General features: G+C 42.1%; 1 protein-coding gene across 1 annotated transcript in view; it reads right to left on the bottom strand.

The window, feature by feature from the left end:
- Nucleotides 1-16157, bottom strand: part of TM4SF4 (transmembrane 4 L six family member 4) — a 28946-nt gene extending 12789 nt beyond the window's left edge. Inside the window, exons 1-3 of the mRNA XM_024244353.3 lie at nt 15603-16157; nt 14744-14833; nt 2919-3055 (exon numbers count right to left, since the gene is read on the bottom strand). Coding sequence (XP_024100121.1) covers nt 2919-3055; nt 14744-14833; nt 15603-15776 — 401 coding nt within the window. The 5' untranslated portion in view covers nt 15777-16157. The remainder of the gene's footprint in view (nt 1-2918; nt 3056-14743; nt 14834-15602) is intronic.
- Nucleotides 16158-19058: the final 2901 nt, after the last annotated feature.

Genomic DNA, 19058 nt, shown 5'->3' with positions numbered 1-19058 from the left:
GTACTGTGTAGTAAAAGGAGTAGGAGGTAGAATCCCATGAGTTTTGCCAACAGGGAATCTAGGCAAAAAGCGGACAGTATGAGTCAATATAAATTGTGTTCTAGAAAAGGCACTGTGACTTGGAGTGAGAAAACTTGGATTTGAGCTCCTGCCACTAAGAAACTGTATTCCTCTTGGCAAGTCACTTGTCCTCTCTGGGCCTCGGCTGTCCTGCCTCTGAAGGAGAGTTAAATAATCTCATAAACTTTTTGTGAGGATCAAATGAAACAATGTAGGTGACAGCAGTTTGTTAACTGAAAACACCAAGCAATAGAAGTTTCAATTATCGCCATAAGAAATTCAAGGTGAACTTCTGCAGTCAGAGGGAAGATTTGCAGCTGGCAGTGGTAGATAACATCAAAGAGGAATGTGAGCTCTTGTCTCAGAAGGGAGGAAACAGGATTTGAGGAGACAACAGAATGCCGCTGAAGGTTTGCCAGATGGCAAAGAGAGTGCAGTGAGACCTGGGCCCATCCCCTGAATGCCCTTCGTGTAGCCATCATGGCATATTTTATACCTTGCACAAAGAGCAGTCTTACATCTTACGTGGGATTAAATTAAAACATAAGGAGTCAAAATCATTCTTAAACAGCCTATAAATCATCTGGAAACTGTGATATATATGGTTTTGTAATACATCCCTGTACAGTAATTTTTGATCACATTATAGTTTGAAGCAGCTCTACAGATGTCTCGGTGTTCAAATCATTCTCCCTTCAGGTAATCAACAAAGCTGTACAGTGAACAGAACATAAATAGAGAATTCTGAAATGTTCCCACTTGCCTGCAAGGTTTACCCTATTCCATTTTTATTATTAAATCTTTATAATCTAGTACCTGTTCTTGATACTGGTTAGTTGCTGTTGTAAGGGGTAGATAAAATAACTTATTTGAAAGCATCTATTACAGAGCAATGCACAATAAATGGCTGCAATGAGAATGAAAACTTGCTTCTCCAGAAGTACTAATATGGGAAACTTCAAAAAGTCGTTTCCTGTCCTTCCCTCGTTTGGCATTTCGTGTGGTGGCCCACAGGCCAGCTGTCACTCCTGACCTTGGGCATTGATCACATCCCATCTCAAGTAGGGCGTGCGTGTGTGAGCGGAGGGTGTTAGTTCCTGCAGTCAGGACATATGAGGCCTGGCTTTGGAGTGTTTTTTGGCATCTGTCGTGTTCTCTTTCTCCCTCCTTTGTTTTGGACATATATTTATTTCAATTGACTTTAATTTTCTGGGGTAGTATTATTCACATAACAGAAAAAATAGAAAAATATGTTTACTGTGGCACTGATGTTGCTGGAATTAATAGAGGGCTCCTTGAAGAAAGGCATAATCTGTAGCTTCACACACACACCCCTAGGTGGAGAAAGTGAGCTGTCAGGGGAAGAGCCTCAATGGGGGCGGGTTGGGGGGCTCAGCCTACTGGGATCTGAGTTCGATGCTCAAGCAAGCCAACCCCCTGATAGCACAGCCCCAACAGTCCTCTCTGCATGATAAGAGGGCTTTTCACACAGTAAACTAAATGTATTTGGAAACCGCTGCACAAGGTATGAGGATGTTAGAGACCTTGTATTGCTTAACTATGAGAAAGGTGGGGATATTTCACGTAGGACGTCTGTGAACAAACTGAGACCATGTATCACAGAGAACTAGGCCCCTTCACTTCCCCAGCCTGAAGCCTATTCTTAAGATTCTTTAGAATCTCACAGTAAATGAATATGTAGAGGTTTGAGTTAATATATTGGTGTTCTACAGATTTTTTTAAAGCACGAATCCATTCTTCATGTGCAGGAAGACCCTATAATTATATTTCCTGACTCTGTGGGATGAGCCAGTCACTGTCAGGCAGAGGGGCTGAGACAGTGAACAAAACAAAAATGCTCCAAGCCCCCTTGGAGGTTAAAGTCTAGTGCAGCTTCGCCTAACAGATCCATTTATCATGACGGAAATGTTCTAGATCTGCGCTATTCAATGCAGTAGCTACAAGCCCTATATGGCTACTGGGTACTTGAAGTATGGCTAGTGTGATTAAGGAGCTGAATTTTTAACTTTATTTCTATAAATGAATTTGAGTTTAAGTAGCTCCATATGGCTGCTGGCTACTGGACTGAACAGCGCCGTCCTGGTCAGTGCAGGACAGAAGAATGTGTACTGTGAAAGGCTAAGACTTGAAGTCAGAAGTCCTGAGTTTGAGCCCTGGCACTGTCCTCAACTAACAATGCGATTTTGAAGCTGGTTAAACTTATTAAGCCTGCCTTGGCACAGAGTAATTACCTCTTGAGGTTACTATGAAGATTAAATTATAAATTTGTGGGATAAAGATCTTCACAATCTACAAAGTACCATAAAAACATGAAATGTTATTTTAGTGAGTCTGTTAACATTAACATGAGAAACCTACAATGATTTCAATGTCGTTTTCTGTACATTTGCACTTAAATGATTGTTTAATTATAGGCAATTTGGGGTATTAGTGAAAGCTCTTGGGCCCAGTTAGTGGGTAATTATTCTTGTTTTCTATTATAAGATTTGTAATGAAAACTATTACGCTGTTTATTAATATTATTAGTTGCCTTGTGTTGCTGCTAATAAATATTTGGGTGCAAGTGATGACACAACAAATCTCTTCCTTCCTTCAGGCCAAACGAGGCATCCATCCTCCTTTAGTTATTTCTCCTGGGGTCTGTCAAAGGAGCAATTAGAGGTGAGGTCCTATGCAACTTTGCTGTATTCCACAACTCCAGCTCTGCCTCAAAGGAGCACCAAGCCTGAGGCTTGCATAAGGATGAAGACATGGCATTGTGTGCACTCTCCTCTTGGGCCATTTATCTGCCCACGCCCCTTGTGGTGACAGGTGGGCATTGCAGGGTGTGGTCTTACCCGTCGTGGAAGGGGTAGCCCCATGTACTATTGGCCATGAGGCATTTAGGACCCTTGTTGATTGAAATGGCTGAGATGATAAATGAGTATCCAGCTCCCAAGAATCCAACCACAGCAAATATCGTGGAGGTGAACATCTGAAAGAGAGGAAGAGAGACAGTCACATTCTCTAGGTAGTGCAGAGGATACACTCAGCAAACCTAATCCACCTGCTGTTGAACATGGTGACTACAAGAAGTTATGGGGTAGGAGCTAGTCTTTATAGTAGATGGGGCCTGTGGGGTCTTTTAGAATGAATTTTGGTGTCTTCTTTTCCCTTCTTCACCCCCATTTCCATTTCTTTTTCACTGATGACGGAGGTGTTGGTTCTGTTACATTTGAGCCATGGCCTTTTAATCTTGTTAAAGATAAACTCTCCTCCCCGGGGCTGATGTATAAAGCCAATCTATTATAGAATCAAAGAACCTTAGGATTGGCAGTAATGTTTTTTTTTTTTTGAGAAGGAGTTTCACCGTTGTCGCTCAGTCTGGAGTGCAATGGCGTGATCTCAGCTCACTGCAACCTCCGCCTTCCAGGTTCAGGGGATTCTCCTGCCTCAGCCTCCTGAGTAGCTGGGATTACAGGTGTGTGCCACCACGCCCGGCTACTTTCTTGTATTTTTAGTAGAGACAGGGTTTCACCAAGTTGGCTAGGCTGGTCTTGAACTATTGACCTCAATTGATTCGCCTGCCTCGGCCTCCCAAAGTGCTGGGATTACAGACATGAGCCACCGTGCCTGGCCCGGCAGTAATCTTAAGTTTTCTGGTCAAATTATCCTGCTAAGGCCAGTCACTGTGATGTCTCATGTGACAGGCAGGTTCTACTTATGAGAAACAGTAAAAGTTTAGAACTCCTCCTCATTGGCCCTCATTACGTTCTTTGAGGCCAAAAAGATCAAGTCTAACCTGTCTTCCATTTGGCATCAGTCTTTAAAATATCTGAAGATTGCCTTGATATCTCTCACCCCTTCCACCCTTGGAGCATTTTCTCTTCTTCAGGTTAAACAATCCAAAAAATTCCATTCTTTTAAATATTTTTCTATGATGGAGATTAATGAAAAACAGATTAGACTACCATATTGTTTATTCAATTATAAAATCAAAATAGAATTATTGACTGCGAAAGGCAGAAGCAATCCTGGAGTCCAACTAGGTTAACTCCCTCTTATGGATGAAAAAACGTAGCCCAGGGATGTTAAGAACTTATGCAATATCCATTCTAGACAGTAGCTAGAAAGTAGCATGAAAACATTTAAAATTTTGGAAGAAGAGGCAGAAAACGATCACCTCTATTGCTTTGACAGGATTTAAAGTCAGCAGACCCAGACCCAGGCTCATATCTCAGCTTTGCTAGTCTTCTCTGTGTAATGACTTTGCATAATGAATGTGTCATCAGAGCCTCAGTTTTATCATCTTAAAATGGGCATGATAGAGCCCACCTTAAATGTCTGTTGTGAACATTAGACATGGCAACCTAAGCTAACCGTCAGCTATTTTCCCTTTCCCCTTTCATGTTATTAACAATATTATCATAGTACATAGCTGGGATGAGGTGAGGTTTGAAGGTGAAGAGGACCTGATCGTGCCTGGGTGATTGGAATCTATGTAATAATGGAGTTCTACTTTAGCTGGGATTCATTTTCATATCATATATCAAGGTATTTTGGATGCAACTTTTTAAAAAATTCTTTTTAATAGAAAATTTAACTCTTTTGCCAACTCATCTGATTGATGCAACGTTTTAATACCGAGCTCTAACTTCATGTGCTTTGTCTGACTCTCCTTGTAGAACTGACCCTTCATTCTTCATCTCTTCCAACCCCTGTACTCTAGATTGCACAAACTTCTATCACAGCACAATGCCTCTAATACAATAATGCATAGGTTTTTTTGTTTTTGTTTTTGTTTTTAGACAGGGTCTTGCCCTGTCACCCAGGCTGAGTGCAGTGGTGCAATCACAGTTCACTGCAGCCTCAACTTCCTGGTGTCAAGTGATCCTCCCACCTCAGTCTCCTAAGGAGCTAGGACTACAGGCATGCACCACCGTGCCCAACTAATGCATAGCTTTTTATGGCTGTTTTCTCCAAATAGAGCACAAGTTCCTTGAAGTCACAGACAATAAGTTATTTGAAGATAGGGCATTGTTTCACACTTAGCATAGTCTTAAAATTTTCCTTCTTCCTAGCTTATCAAAGGCACTGGATAATGACTTGTTGCATGTTTTCAATGACTAAGGTTTCATATTACTAATTGTTTAGATTTTTCCCCTTGCTGTTTATGTTTAGGGTATCTAAATCCACTCTCGGCATACAGAACATTCATGGCTTTAACCTAGGTCAGAAGTAAGTGAAGATTTTGGTAAATTTCTCATGTTAGAACAGGCAATCTCTTTTCCTAAGGATGTAAGGTTGAATAAGTTTGAGAATTGCTGGATTACATAACTAAGTTTCATTCCTGCTGCACTTCTAAAAATATAGTACTTATGAAACATGAATTTGTGTAAACTTCTGAGAAGGAAATCTACTACATATGCTGGAATATAAGGAAAATCATTCACTCTCACATTATTCCTCAGAAATGGAGGAATTACCTTAGAGTTGAGTCCTTATTTCATCTATCAGACAATAATGTATTTCCTCAAACACTTTATTTTGAACAACCAAGTACTGCATAGAGAAGACATCAGTCAGAAACAACTCAATCATTGTTAGATGACAGAATTGTGTTAAAATTTTTTTCTTAACACATATTTATTAATTATTATAAAAAGGTTGAACCCATAGTTCCTAGTTCCGGATATTATAGTTAACAAGGTATTCTAGGCCTTGTTATAGTTTAACGGGTATTCTAGGCCTGGCGTGGTGGCTCACGACTGTAATCCCAGTACTTTGCGGGGCCGAGGCTGGTGGATCACGAGGTCAGGAGTTCAAGACCAGCCTGGCCAATATGGTGAAACCCCATCTCTACTAAAAATATAAAAAAATTAGCCGGGCACAGTGGTGCATGCCTATTTTCCCAGTTACTCGGGAGGCCAAGGAAGAAGAATTGCTTGAACCCGGGAGGCGGAGGTGGCAGTGAGCCGAGATCACGCTACTGCACTCCAGCCTGGGCAATAGAACGAGACTCCGTCTCCAAAAAAAAAAAAAAAAAAATTAGTGGGGTGTGGTGGCCCATGTCTGTAATCCCAGTTACTCAAGACGCTGAGACAGGAGAATCACTTGAGCCCGAGAGGCAGAGGTTGCAGTGAGCCAAGATCGCACCACTGCACTCCAGCCTGGGTGAGAGAGCGAGAGTCCATCTCAAAAAAATAAATTAAATAAATAAATAAATAAATTGCATTCTAAACTAAGCACACTTCGTGTTTATAATTGTGGAGATCATTAATATGCACCTGTAGGAGGAATGTTTGAACATTGTCTTTGTCTTTTGAGAATTGATATTTGTGACTAAAGGTGAAATTTCCCCTGACAACATCATGCATAGACACATAAATGTTGTATTCAGACTTAAATGGAAAAGAAGATGTGCTGTGGGAGTCTTTTGATGGCTCAAAGTGTGTCTTTAGTAGTAACAAAGACATTGATTAAAAGAAACATGAATATTTATTTATTTTAAAATAAACGGGCCGGGCGCAGTGGCTCAAGCCTGTAATCCCAGCACTGTGGGAGCCTGAGGTGGGCATATCACTTGCGCCCAGGAGTTCAAGCCCAGCCTGGGCAACATGGCAAAACCTCATCTCTACAAAAGCTACAAAAATTAGCCAGGCATGATAGTGTGTGCCTGTAGTCCCAGCAACTCGGGAGGCTGAGGTGGGAGAATTGCTTCAGCACGGGACGTGGAGGTTGCAGTGAGCCGAGATCACACCACTGCACTCCAGTTTGGGTGACAGAGTGAGAGTCTGTCTCAAAAGAATAATAAATAAATAAATGGGAGAAATGTCAGTTCACAATCAATATATTAAAATTATTTCATATTTTATGTAACATGATTTAAAATATGTTTATGTCACTGAAAGTTTATATATTATTGTTGGTTAAAGAGCTTTTTTGAAGTTTCTTCATGGGAAAATAAGACATGGTTTTATGTTCAGATTTGCTTTATACCTGCAGTTGGGTATACATTGTACTTGCAGTTTTCCATTCTTAATGGATCCTGTAAGGTTTTTTTTTTGTTGTTGTTGTTGTTGTTTTCTCCTGTGAGTCCTTGTAAGAAAACACTTTGGAAAATGTTGCTACATTTTTTTTTTTTTTTAGTTTATTTTAAATAGAGATAGGGTCTCACTGTGTTGCCCAGGCTGGTCTCGAACTCCTGGTCTCAAGCCATCCTCCTTCCTTGGCGTCCCAAAGTACTGGGATTACTGAGCCCTCATACCTGGCCTACAATTCTTACTGAGAGTTTATATGGCTGGTTTTCTGTTTCTTAGCCGCCTCCAAGCTCCAACCAAATTTCTGTTCAGTTAGATACAGCTAGTATAACTGTAGGACTAGAGCAAGAGAAATCTTACACTTAGGGCAGTTTCTTCTAATGTTGCCTACCGCCCTTTCAGAGAGAGGTTCTGAGTGGTCTGGAAACATTTGTTGACATATGGCAGATTGAGTCGTCTTCATGAAAGACTAGGTTGTCACAGAGAAAAACAGATTCTATGAAGGAGGGGCGTCTTGGCACATTTTATGGATAAATCACAGGAAGCAAGATGCATGCTGTGCCATGTTGCTTTAAGTTATTTCACAATGGGAAGTCTTAAAAATGACAAATTCTCTAGAATCAATTCTTAGAGATATGAGCGGTCAAAAAGCCAGCATAGAATAACTTCAATTTGTCATGAGTTTCATGACACAAAATGTTAAAATAAAGAAAGGCTGGGCTTGGTGGCTCATGCCTGTAATCCCAGCACTGTGGGAGGCCAAAGCTGGCAGATCTCTTGAGCCCAGGAGTTTGAGACCAGCCTGGCCAAAATGGTGAAATTCCATCTCTACAAGAAATACGAAAATTTGTGAGGGGTGGTGGTGTGTGCTTGTAGTCCTAGCTACTCGGGAGGCTGAGGTGGGAGGATTGCTTGAGCCCAGGAGGCAGAGGTTGCAGTGAGCTGAGATTGCACCACTGCACTTCAGCCTGGGCAACAGAGCCAGACCCTGTCTAGAAAAAAAGGAAAGAAAGATTCTTGAGACCAAGTATAGTACATTAGAGGGTAGACACTTCAAAATTGGTATTATTTACAGTAAATAGGCAAAAGTCCTGGGATATCTCTGGAAGGAGACAGTAATTGAGAACAGTGGGGACCTCTGAGGAGGGCAGTTGGCAGACTTTGGAATCAGATAAGGGAGTCTTCCTTTGCGGTTTTTGTGCTATGGGCATGCTCTACCTGGTCTAAGTGAATAAATGGTGAAGAAGGACACTACTGTGTTGTGGTCAAAGGTATGGATTACAGGCAGATGGATCTGGATCTGAGTTCTGGTTCCTCCCTCATGATCTTGGGAAGTTAATCTTTTTTATTCCAGTTCTTCTTCTGTAAAATAAGGCTCATTAGTAAGTACCTGCCTTACAGATAATACGTAAGATAGCCTAATTAGTAAAGGAACACACCTCTCGAAAATCAGATCATCTCCAGGCGGAATAGGCTACTAGTAATCCCCAGTGCCTCACTGATAGGACACCTAGAATTATTTTTCCTGTTCCCAAGGTTTGGATAATTTCCCATGACATTAACAAGCACTTGATCAATGTCATTATTATATTATAGTATTTTTGTTATCATATCCTCACACACACTTACTTTCCACAAATACAGAGAGCATAACTCTGGAGAGAAAAAATTCAACGGGCTAATTCCCTCACAGCTGCTCAGTGCACATATTCTGCTCACATTGTTAAAGAAATGTATATAGCATACGCTGCAAATGTTTCCCTTGAAAGAGTAGATAAGAAGGCCTGCAATCATGTCCTCTAACTCACCAATTGCCAGCTTGAAGATTTCCCTTTCTGTTGGGCTCTGGAGACAGGTACCATCAGATCCCAGCTGTCTCCATACATGGTGTGTCCTGGGGTCATGTAGGTGCTTATGTTGGCCAAAGCATGTCCTTAGGGCATGGACATTCCTCCTTGGTAAGGAGGAATAGAGATTACCTGAAGTGTTTTTTCTTCTTAAAAATTAATATCCTCTATTTTTTGCCTGGGCTAGGCTTGGGAAAGGAGTAGGGGAAGTGGCAGTCAGAAACTTAACTTGCAGGAGCCCCAGTTTCCTCATTTATAGAATGAGGAGTTTAATGCTGAAATCAGAGGGTTATTGTGAGGATTGAGTGTGATAAATATGGAAGCCCATTTTCTCTCCTAGGTGTTCACTTATTTCATCCATCCAGCAAGTACTTATTGAGGTTCTATGTGTCCTCCATACCCTAGGCAGTTGGTTGGTACTTCCCTCCTCTTCCCTTACACCAAATGCTTGCAAAATCTTCCCCTAGAACTTACAACATCCTTATGAGAGACAGTAACTGCCACGATCCATTTTGTAGCAGAGGATTTTGAAGCATAGAAAATATTTACTGAAGACGCCGGCATGGTGGCTCACGACTGTAATCCCAGCACTTTGGGAGGCCAAGGCAGGCAGATTAAGAGGTCAGAAGTTTGACACCAGCCTGGCCAACATAGTGAAACCCCGTCTCTCCTAAAAATACAAAAAATTAGCTGGGCGTGGTGGCCGGCGGCTGTAATCCCAGGGAGGCTGAGACAGGAGAATCATGTGAATCCAGGAGGCGGAGGTTGCAGCGAGCCGAGATCGCGCCAACCTCTTGCACACCAGCTGGGGCGACAGTGCGAGACTCTGTCTCAAAATATAAATAAATAAAAATAAAATAAAATATGTAGAAGTAGAATAAAAATAGGTGCTTAGGGAGAAAACATCTGGAAAAAAGAAGAAATAAAATTCTTTATTTTTTTTCTTTCAATATATTCCATTTCTCTAAAGGAAATGTCTTTCTTAAATATTCCTCAAGTTGGCCTGTCATTCCAAGGAATGAGGAGGTAGATTAGGGATGCTTTTGGCCTGCAGGACCTCTGCAAGAGGGAGTCCCCAGAAACGCTCACTCAGGAGGCGTCTCTAGGGGGCACTGATGAGCCAGGCACAGGAAGAAGTGCTGACCACAGCACACAGACTGCATTAGGACATGACCAAGACCTTTCTTCAAAACAGGGAGGTTGATCATCTGGCCCTGCCTATGGGTGGGGCGGGCCTTGATCTATCTAATATGCTTTAAGGATGGTGAAATGCCTGCCTACCCAACACATATCCTCATCAATCTACCTTTGGTCTCATTATTAAAGACACTCCTTTGAGTCAAATCCAAGATTTACAAAAGGCTCTTAATAAAACACGTACTTAACATAAACAAGTTGACAAAATTAATTTGCTGCCCCACTGGGCCCTGAGAGATCCATTTTTTAGAAGGATTAGAGGGCAGGAGATGCTGACCAGTCACCAACATGCTGCCAAGAAGCCACCGGGAATCTCGGGTTTGGGAGGAAGAAGCTGTGACCTGAAAACAAACCCAGGCCGGGGTTCTCACTATTTTTGCTCCAGGGCTCACTTTTCCCGGCTCTCCTTTAGCCTAATTTATTTGAAAGAGCGCAGGCCTTTGGAGCTGAGCTTCAGTCTTGCTCTGCCTCAGAGGCGAGCCATTTTCTCGGCTTTACCAGGAAACTATGAATCAGGTGATCCAAGATTCTTTCCAGCTTATTGTCTTGCTTTATCTCTGCAGCTACCACATCCTGCTTCTCCTATCTCCTACTTGATTTTGCTACCCGAGGAAAGGGAAGAGAATGGTGCAGTTGGCCTCTGGGGAATGTTCCAGAAAGATATAATGCAGATGAGAGGAGCCAGGAAAATAAACGACAGAGAGCAAACTGTAGAGAGGACAGAGGATTCAGCCCAGCAGCTGGTGGCCCAGTCTGTGTCTGCCTCACAGGCCTTTCCACCTGCAGGGCTTCCTATGCAGTGCTCCCTATGCAATGCTCCCTATTGCAGTGCTCCACAGAAGCCCCGTGTCCCTGAAGGAGCTGGAGTCTGGAGGGGAATGCGTGAGCCTTTGGAAAATAATTCAGAACTTCAGCAGTTCTTTCCAAATTAGTCTGTAGTTTTTGCTTCTTGTCTGACAAAATGCAAATACCTCATTTCGGAAAAATGATTAGCCAGGTGAGGTGGTGAGCACCTGTAGCACCAGCTACTCAGGAGGCTGAGTGGGGAGGATTGCTTGAGTTCAGGAGTTCCAGAAGTTTGGGACCAACCTGGGCAACATAGTGAGACCCCCCCCAACCATCTCAAAAGAAAAAAAAAAAAAAAAGAAATGATTATTGTTTGATGCTCCAAAGCCTTAGAACATAACATTAAGCAAACAAGAGTCTGAAGCAGGCGGCATGAGCTCAATGGTCTTAGGGGCAGGGAAGGGACCCTAACTGAGTAGAGCAGCCAAGGTGGGCCCTGTGGAGCTCAGCCAGGCCCAGTGAAGGCTGCTGTTGTGCCAAAATGCAGGCTAGGGGTGCCAGATTAATTTTTTATTTCTTGGGGAAAAAAAGTCAGATATCTAGATACCTTATGTTCTCTCTCTGAATTTTTAAAAATTGGCAGTTGATTAAAAAACAAAACAATCAGCCAGGCACAGTGGCTCACGCCTGTAATCTCAACACTTTGGGAAGTTGAGGCAGGCAGATCACCTGAGGTCAGGAGTTCGAGACCAGCCTGGCCAACATGGTGAAACTCCGTCTCTACCAAAAATACAAAAAAAATTAGCCAAGCATGGGGGTAAGCGCCTGTAATCCCAGCTACTCGGGAGGCTAAGGCAGGAGAATCACTTGTACCCAAGAGGTGGAGGTTGCAGTGAGCTGAGATTGCATCATCTCACTCCAGCCTGGGGGACAAGAACGAGACTTCGTCTCAACAAAACAAAACAAAACAAAACAAAACGTAACAAAAAAATCAAAGACAAGAAATCCTTCTGCTGGCTACCCAGCATGTGGTAGACCCTGGCCCAGGGCAGCTGTGCTAGGTGCCTTGGTTTACAACCTGGCACAGCTGGTCCTTTGATGGACACTGCCTCATCATTTGGATGGTCAGTTGGTCATTTGGAGGAGTTATCCTCAATTCATGCCAAGGGCAGTTTCCACATGGAGGCTTAGACAGCCCCCACAGACAATCTGTATTGGGAAGACCAAATATTTCAGATCCTATTGACTCAAAACTTTTTTTTAATGAAATGTGCTTATAAAAACATTTTTTTTCAGCCATTTGTAGTGGCTCATGCCTGTAATCTCAGCACTTTGGGAGGACGAGGCGGGCGGATCACCTGAGGTTGGGAGTTCGAGACCAGCCTGGCTAACATGGTGAAACAGCATCTCTACTAAAAATACAAAATTAGCCGGGCATGGTGGCATATGGCTGTAATCCCAGCTACTTGGGAGGCTGAGGCAGGAGAATCGCTTGAACCCGGGAGGCAGAGGTTGCAGTGAGCCGAGATCGCGCCATTGCGCTCCAGCCTGGGCAACAAGAGCTAAACTCCATCTCAAACAAACAACAACAAAAAGACAAACTTTTTTTTGCCTTCATCTTGGACTTCATTTACATCTAATTTTAAAAACCAAGTTTTGTGTAATACTTAGAATGCTATCTCACTTCTCACTGTGGTTATATGTAAACCTAAAAACAAAAATCAAGCAAACAAAAGATCCCTTATTTTATATTAGCCAGTCTTTAGCCTTTTACTCAGCACCAGGTGAAATTTTAGATTTATAAAATAAATGACTCTTCTTTCTTTTCATCCTATTTTCTTAATTGCTAATTAAAAAAAAAAATCCTCGTCTCCAACTTCTATCCCCCAAAAGTTCACAACATATAATGGGATTATAATTCAAGGGGAAAATAAGTTATAAATATCTTCTTTTCCTTTATAATTACATAAAATATCCTTTGTTATATAAAACATATATTACATGATTATATTAAATTGTGGGTTTTTTTTTAAAAACTCTTTGTAAATGATGATTTTAAATGTTAACATAACAATTATCAATACTTATTTGGGACTCATGATGTTATATTTTCTTTGACCTTTGAACTCACATGGAAACTGTAATGTATGCACATCGGACCAGCCTCAGCCTTTCACATATGCTCAATATTTTTTGATTGAATAAATGAACAAATAATGCTAAGAAAGAAATGTTAAAAGGATCCTGTTTCAGAATGGATAGATGCAGCTTTCCCTTTAGGAAGTTAAAGTAAATGTGGTTAATTCATTATTGTGGTTCATGAATCTTTTAGGTGGACATGTGAACCATGGGAGATTACAGGAGAAACTGACCTTCCTCATTTTTCAGACCAGTAATTCCAGTTCTACTATGCTTCATTTCTGCCTCATCAATATATCTAACTCTTAATATTTTTTGTCAACTCTCATTTTATTCATTTACATCACTATATGAATGAAAAATTAGAATCATTGGCAGATAGAAACACAATATAGTTGCATTTTAGTTAAATAATGTTGCATTCATTCCTGGAGCCTAAGACTTGTCCTCTCTTTGTTAGAAAGGGAGATTATAAAGGGTAAAAAATAGTAAAGACGACTGGGCACAGTGCCTCACACCTGTAATCCCAGCACTTTGGGAGGCTCAGGTGGGCGGATTGCTTGAGTCTGGGAGTTTGAGACCAGCCTAGGAAACATGCCAAAACTCTGTCTCTACTAAAAATACAAAAAATCAGCTGCGTGGGGTGGCACACTTGTACTCCCAGCTACTTGGAAGGCTGAGGTGGGAGAATCACTTGAGCCCAGATGTTCAAGCCTGCTGTGAGCCAAGATCTAGCCTGGCCAAACAGAGTGAGACCCTGTCTCAAAAAAATAAATAAATAAATAAATAAAAGAAAAAAGAAAGACTTATGTCTACCAAAATAAGATCTTTTTCTTGATAGATTGATAGATTCAAAAGGATTGAAGGAGAATTGAATGGGAATGACGTTCTGTGTTGTTGAAAGATATAGCACATCTGTGTAGCACCAGAGCTTGTCCCATACTTGAGAAATTCTGGTCTAGTCCAGCTTCCTGCTTTATACATGAGCAAAGGGAGGCAGAGCAGTACAATGACTTGCTTAATTGCAGAATGGGTCCTGTCCCCATGTCCCAGCATTCTTTCCACTGCACTCTGGAACTTTGATGCCTAACGTCTCTAGTTCACCTACTAAAAGATCGATGGCCGCATGAAACAAGAGAGGAAACAGAAGTCCTGAGGCAGAGCCTGGTGGAAGCCAGAGGCGCTGGGCCTCAGAAATAGAGAACACGGAAGTGGTGTGGGTGAGGAACCTAGAAGCCTACTGGGGAGGGGAGGATACCATCTTTTGTCCTGTCCCAAGTCCCCTTTGCAGATGAGGCAATTCAGGGCCAGAAAAGGGAAATGACTTGTCCAAGTTCTTATGGCCTCTCAGTGGCAGAGGAATGCTGCAGCTTCATCTCTGCCTTCCAGGCTCGCATTCTGTATATGGGACCCCTCTGAATCTCCAATTCTGACATCCCTGTTGGTTTGTAAAATCTAATACAGTATTCATACCCTATAAGTATGAGGGCTATGGTATTTTGGAAAATTATTATTATTTCACACTGGCAGGAAAAATCACAGTTTTATCCCCTCACCAGCTGCTCCCAGAGTCCTGGCTGGAGCTGATAACTTGTCTCCATCTCCATGCTGCCCAGCACAAAAACACAGAGCACCCTGGAGTAATTCTAGTAGCTGCCCCCCATGGTAACTCACCGCAAATCTCTTTCCGCAGCCCTGGTTGCCGCAGCACCCACAGCAGTCATTGTTCTTCAGGCCCAAGAACACCAGTGCAGGGAAGATCATCTACCAGGAAGAGAGGCACCTCAGAGACAGTCCAGGAGTTGAAGGGAGGGCCCGAGCCTGCCTGACTGTATAAGGAGCCCCATCCACAGTGAGGGACTTGGAGGCCCAAAGGGAATGGCAAAGTAACAGAGCATGGCTGGAGGGGTAATGGAGTGCTATGGAGTTAGATTCCATCTGGGCTGACTAACCAGCTTCAATGAGGCAAGATTTCAAAATCTGAGTTTCCATTTAGATGGTGTGTTAGAAAAAAGAATAAGAAACTTTTCCTCAATTGTCATGAAAAGTGAGTCTCTCTCCCTTTCACTCTCTCAAACGGAGGTTCCCAATTCTATTGGAAACCAGAGGTAAAGAAATCATTAGGTCCTAAGTGGAAGACGACCACACTGACAACAGCTTCTCTTGGTGGTTTTAAGTCAATTTGCTTTTCTAGCGGGTTTGCATCGTGGGTTTGTTGTTGTTATTGTTTTGGGCACTATCTTGTTGGAATCAAGAAATTACGTGACCTTCACTTCGGTTCATGGGACTCAAATGACCCGTGAGAACTGTCAGCCCAAGCTTACAGATTAATTACTTAGTAAATTTAGCTGATGCGTCCTTGTCAGATCCTAACAGAAACGAGAAAAAATTTAAGGCATTGACCTCTCATCATGCAATGCTTGAGCTTCTATTACCAACTAAATATCTCCCTGTTCAATAAGTACCTGATTTAAAAAGGATTGTGGGGAAGGGAAAATCTCCCTTAGGGGGATTTTAAGGCTTCCCTACTCACCAAGACACCGCTTCCTAATATTCCTCCGAAAAACCAGATCTCTTGGGAAAGGTGGTCGTTGTCATCTATCACTTTTCCTCCAGGAAAAAATAACAGGATGTTAGCCAGGAAGCCAAAAAAAGCAAGGGGAATGAGGGTCCCCCCCAGGCATCTGGCACAGCCCCCAGTGCACATTCTGGGGTGGTACGACACAGGTCAGCAATCAAAAGCTCCTCACTGCCTCCTTCACGGGGCCTCTTCAAGGGTTTTTGGCCGGAGAGTCCTTGTAATTGTCCCCAATTCAATCAGTATTTTGGGGCTGAGAACCAAATTTCTGTGAACTGTGTCCTTGGAGTTGCTTCAGCTTCTCAAAAATAGCAGAACCTCGATGGCAATGGACATTTATAGATTCTCCCTGACCTGAAGTGCTTTGTTTTTTGCACCCCCATAAATGAGATTACGTTCAGAGCAATCATTCAATCGTTTTGCCATGGAGACCAATAACCTCTGTTAATAATCCACCAGCACAGACAAGACACTCACATTGTTGCAATCGAAGACAGGGCTGGAACAAACAGCATTTAGAACCACTGCACCTTTAATCTGACAGTGCCCATGCCCAAATAAAGAAATATTTTCTCCGGACTCTTTATGAATCACTAATATAATTGAGTTACATCCTGGTTAAAATCATGTCTCCCAAGTACTTAATGGTGTACAGTGCGTGTCTTTGTCTTTTCCACTGAAAGCCTGGAATGCAGGGTTAACCAAAAGAGCTTCTGTTTTCCTCAATATCAAAATAATTTGATGGTCTAGTTGTGTATCATTGAGCTCAGACTTAAAATAATTTTTTAAGGCAAAAAGCAACTATTCATTTTATTGTCTGATTGCTGTATTTCTCTACTTGTTACTCAAGTAACTAAGTTCTATCTTTTCCCTACAAGATGTGATGGAATTAGCAAAAACAATTTTCCTAATCAACTTTTTCAGCTATGTCTTCCATATAGGAATAAAGAAACCATCATTCACTAAGGCTAAGGGGAAAGGAAGGTCGGCATTGGTAGAGAGGGAGAGAAAAGGTCCCGATGAGTTGACTGGGGAGAAGACACTGTTGGAAGAGCAGTTAGAGAGTGTGGGAGGCGGTAAAACACACCACTATTAGAAAGTTTGCCAACTGCCAGGGGCATGATTCATTCATTTGCTTTGTGTCACTTAAGAAGTTCTCTGCCACGCCTGGACCAAGCTCTACATTATGCGATGGCCCTGCCTGGTACTGGTATTACGTAACAGCTGAAGGATTAAGAGGTGGAACCGGAAGTCTTACTAGTTCTTCATTGAGAATCTAGAGGTTGAAATAGGTTGAATATTTTAGGGAGTCAAATTTTAGCTAAATAAAAAGCAAGTGACATTATTACCATGGTGAGACATGTCCTACCGTGGAATAGGCCACCTGCTCACAAGGAAGCCATGGACTGGGCTCTGCCAAGGCTCAGAGGCCCTTGGAAAGGGAAGCTGTGGGAAGGTTTCCAGAAAAGTCAGACTGGAAAAATGTTGAGGCTCCTTCTAAAATTTCTACGAAATGAATACCGGTTGCTTTATAAAGATACTTTGAAATTTCAGGGTCAGGATGAGAAAGAAAGCAGAAAAACAGCAAATGTTTATTGAGCCATGCATAATATTCCAAGCACAAATGAGCACCTTAAATATTCTTCACCTTTTTGTGAAGAAGGTATCATGCTCCTTCACAAGTGGAGATGCTTCTGCTCAAAGTGATTTTTGCAAGGTCATCTCAGCATAAGAAGAAGAGCTAAGACTTTACTTTTTATTTATACATACTATTTTACACATTTATGGGGTACGTGTGATATTTTGTTACATGTGTAGAATATGTAGTGATTAAGCCAGGGTATTTGGGGGTATCCATCACTGACTATTTATCATTTCTATGTGCTGGGAACAATTTAAGTCCTCTCTTCTAGCTACTTTGAAATCTATAATACATTATCACTAACCGTGGTCACTTTACTCTGATGTCAAACAACAGAGGTTATCCCTTTGGCTGACTGTATGTTCATACTCATTAGCCTACCTCCCCTCCGACTCTGTGTTGCCAAAACCCAGGCTATGTTCTCTCTCATAGATTTTCCTTTTTGAAAACAAACAAACAACAAAACATCATCTTTTAAATATAAACAATAGAATGGCACTGTGTGCGAGGTATATGCACACAGTGGGAGACACTTCCTTCTGAACACAACAACAAACTGTGATTTTACTCCTTATTACAAAGTAATGTGACTTTTTTTTGGTAGAAAAATTAGATATACAGACAAGCAAAAGGAAGAAAAAGAAAACAAGCTGTGTTTCCACCAGAAGCAAACAAAGGCTGTCATCACTGTGCTGACAGCTGTTTTCCAACACTCCAGGCAGGTGCAAATGAACTTTATTTATAACCCGCTGGCTTCTGACAGGGAGTCTCGAGCATATGAACTCTGAAGAAGGCAACAGTCCTGGGGGTGAGTGGATTGGGTTAATCAAATGCATATGCCACTTAGAGCTAGGCAGCTTCTTTCTGGGGACTGGGCAGCTTTCTCCTTTCTCCCTGGACTACACCATTTGCTTCCAGAAGTTACCATCATGGCATTTGACAAACACTGGCCCTGATGTCCTAGATTTTTCAGACGCGCAACTGGAATTACCCATGTATACTGTCTGAGAGAATAGGTAAAAGTAAGAAATATTGTGGACCACACTTCAGTTTTCTTTCAGGCCTGAGGTAACTTATTTCCTGGGTAGAGGAAGAGAAACACTGAAAAACAGTCACTTTCCTGGAATGCCCTGACCACTTCAGACTTCAAACACTTGGATAGTGACTAACTCATTAATTGTTCAATTATTAATTGTGCCTTCAGACCTCCAGGCAAGAAGTAGAATATCTAATCTGGAGAGAGGGAATCGTGAGGGGACGGGAACCTTGGTGAAATTCACCCTCCGGAAGTGTAGCGGGGAGGTCACCAACAGACTGCTATAGGTACAAGGGAAAATTGTGTGAGATTCTGAGAATCATTTTTGTGATACTCCTACTTGATAGTTTATTGCTTATTCTGTTCCTCTCAGTGTTTAGCAGTGAAGCCTTTAAACAAAAATGGCTAACTCCCTTGTTTTCAGAAACAGCAAGAAGGAAGTGGCTGAGGACACTAAGCCCCATTCTGTCACTAGCCTTCTATGGAGACTTCAGAAGTGAGAGCAAACGGTAGCCCTGGAAGGGATAGAAAGACAGGAGGGATCCTTGGGGTAAGAAAAGGAGAAGAATGTGAATATGGGCACTATCTCCATGGACCTCACTGGATGGGAGGTTTGACCTTACGGGACTAAGCAGCAGGAAGTCTAGGGGTTCCTTCCAGTGATGCAGGAAGTCAATTCCTCAGCTAACAAGCACAGGAGCAGAAGACATTCACCCTGAAATGGGTGAAGAGC

The sequence above is a fragment of the Pongo abelii genome, chromosome 2 (assembly GCF_028885655.2).
Source record: "Pongo abelii isolate AG06213 chromosome 2, NHGRI_mPonAbe1-v2.0_pri, whole genome shotgun sequence".
Lineage (NCBI taxonomy): Eukaryota > Metazoa > Chordata > Mammalia > Primates > Hominidae > Pongo > Pongo abelii.
The sequence above is the reverse complement of the archived record's forward strand: the minus strand, read 5'-3'. Positions and strand labels throughout refer to the sequence as shown.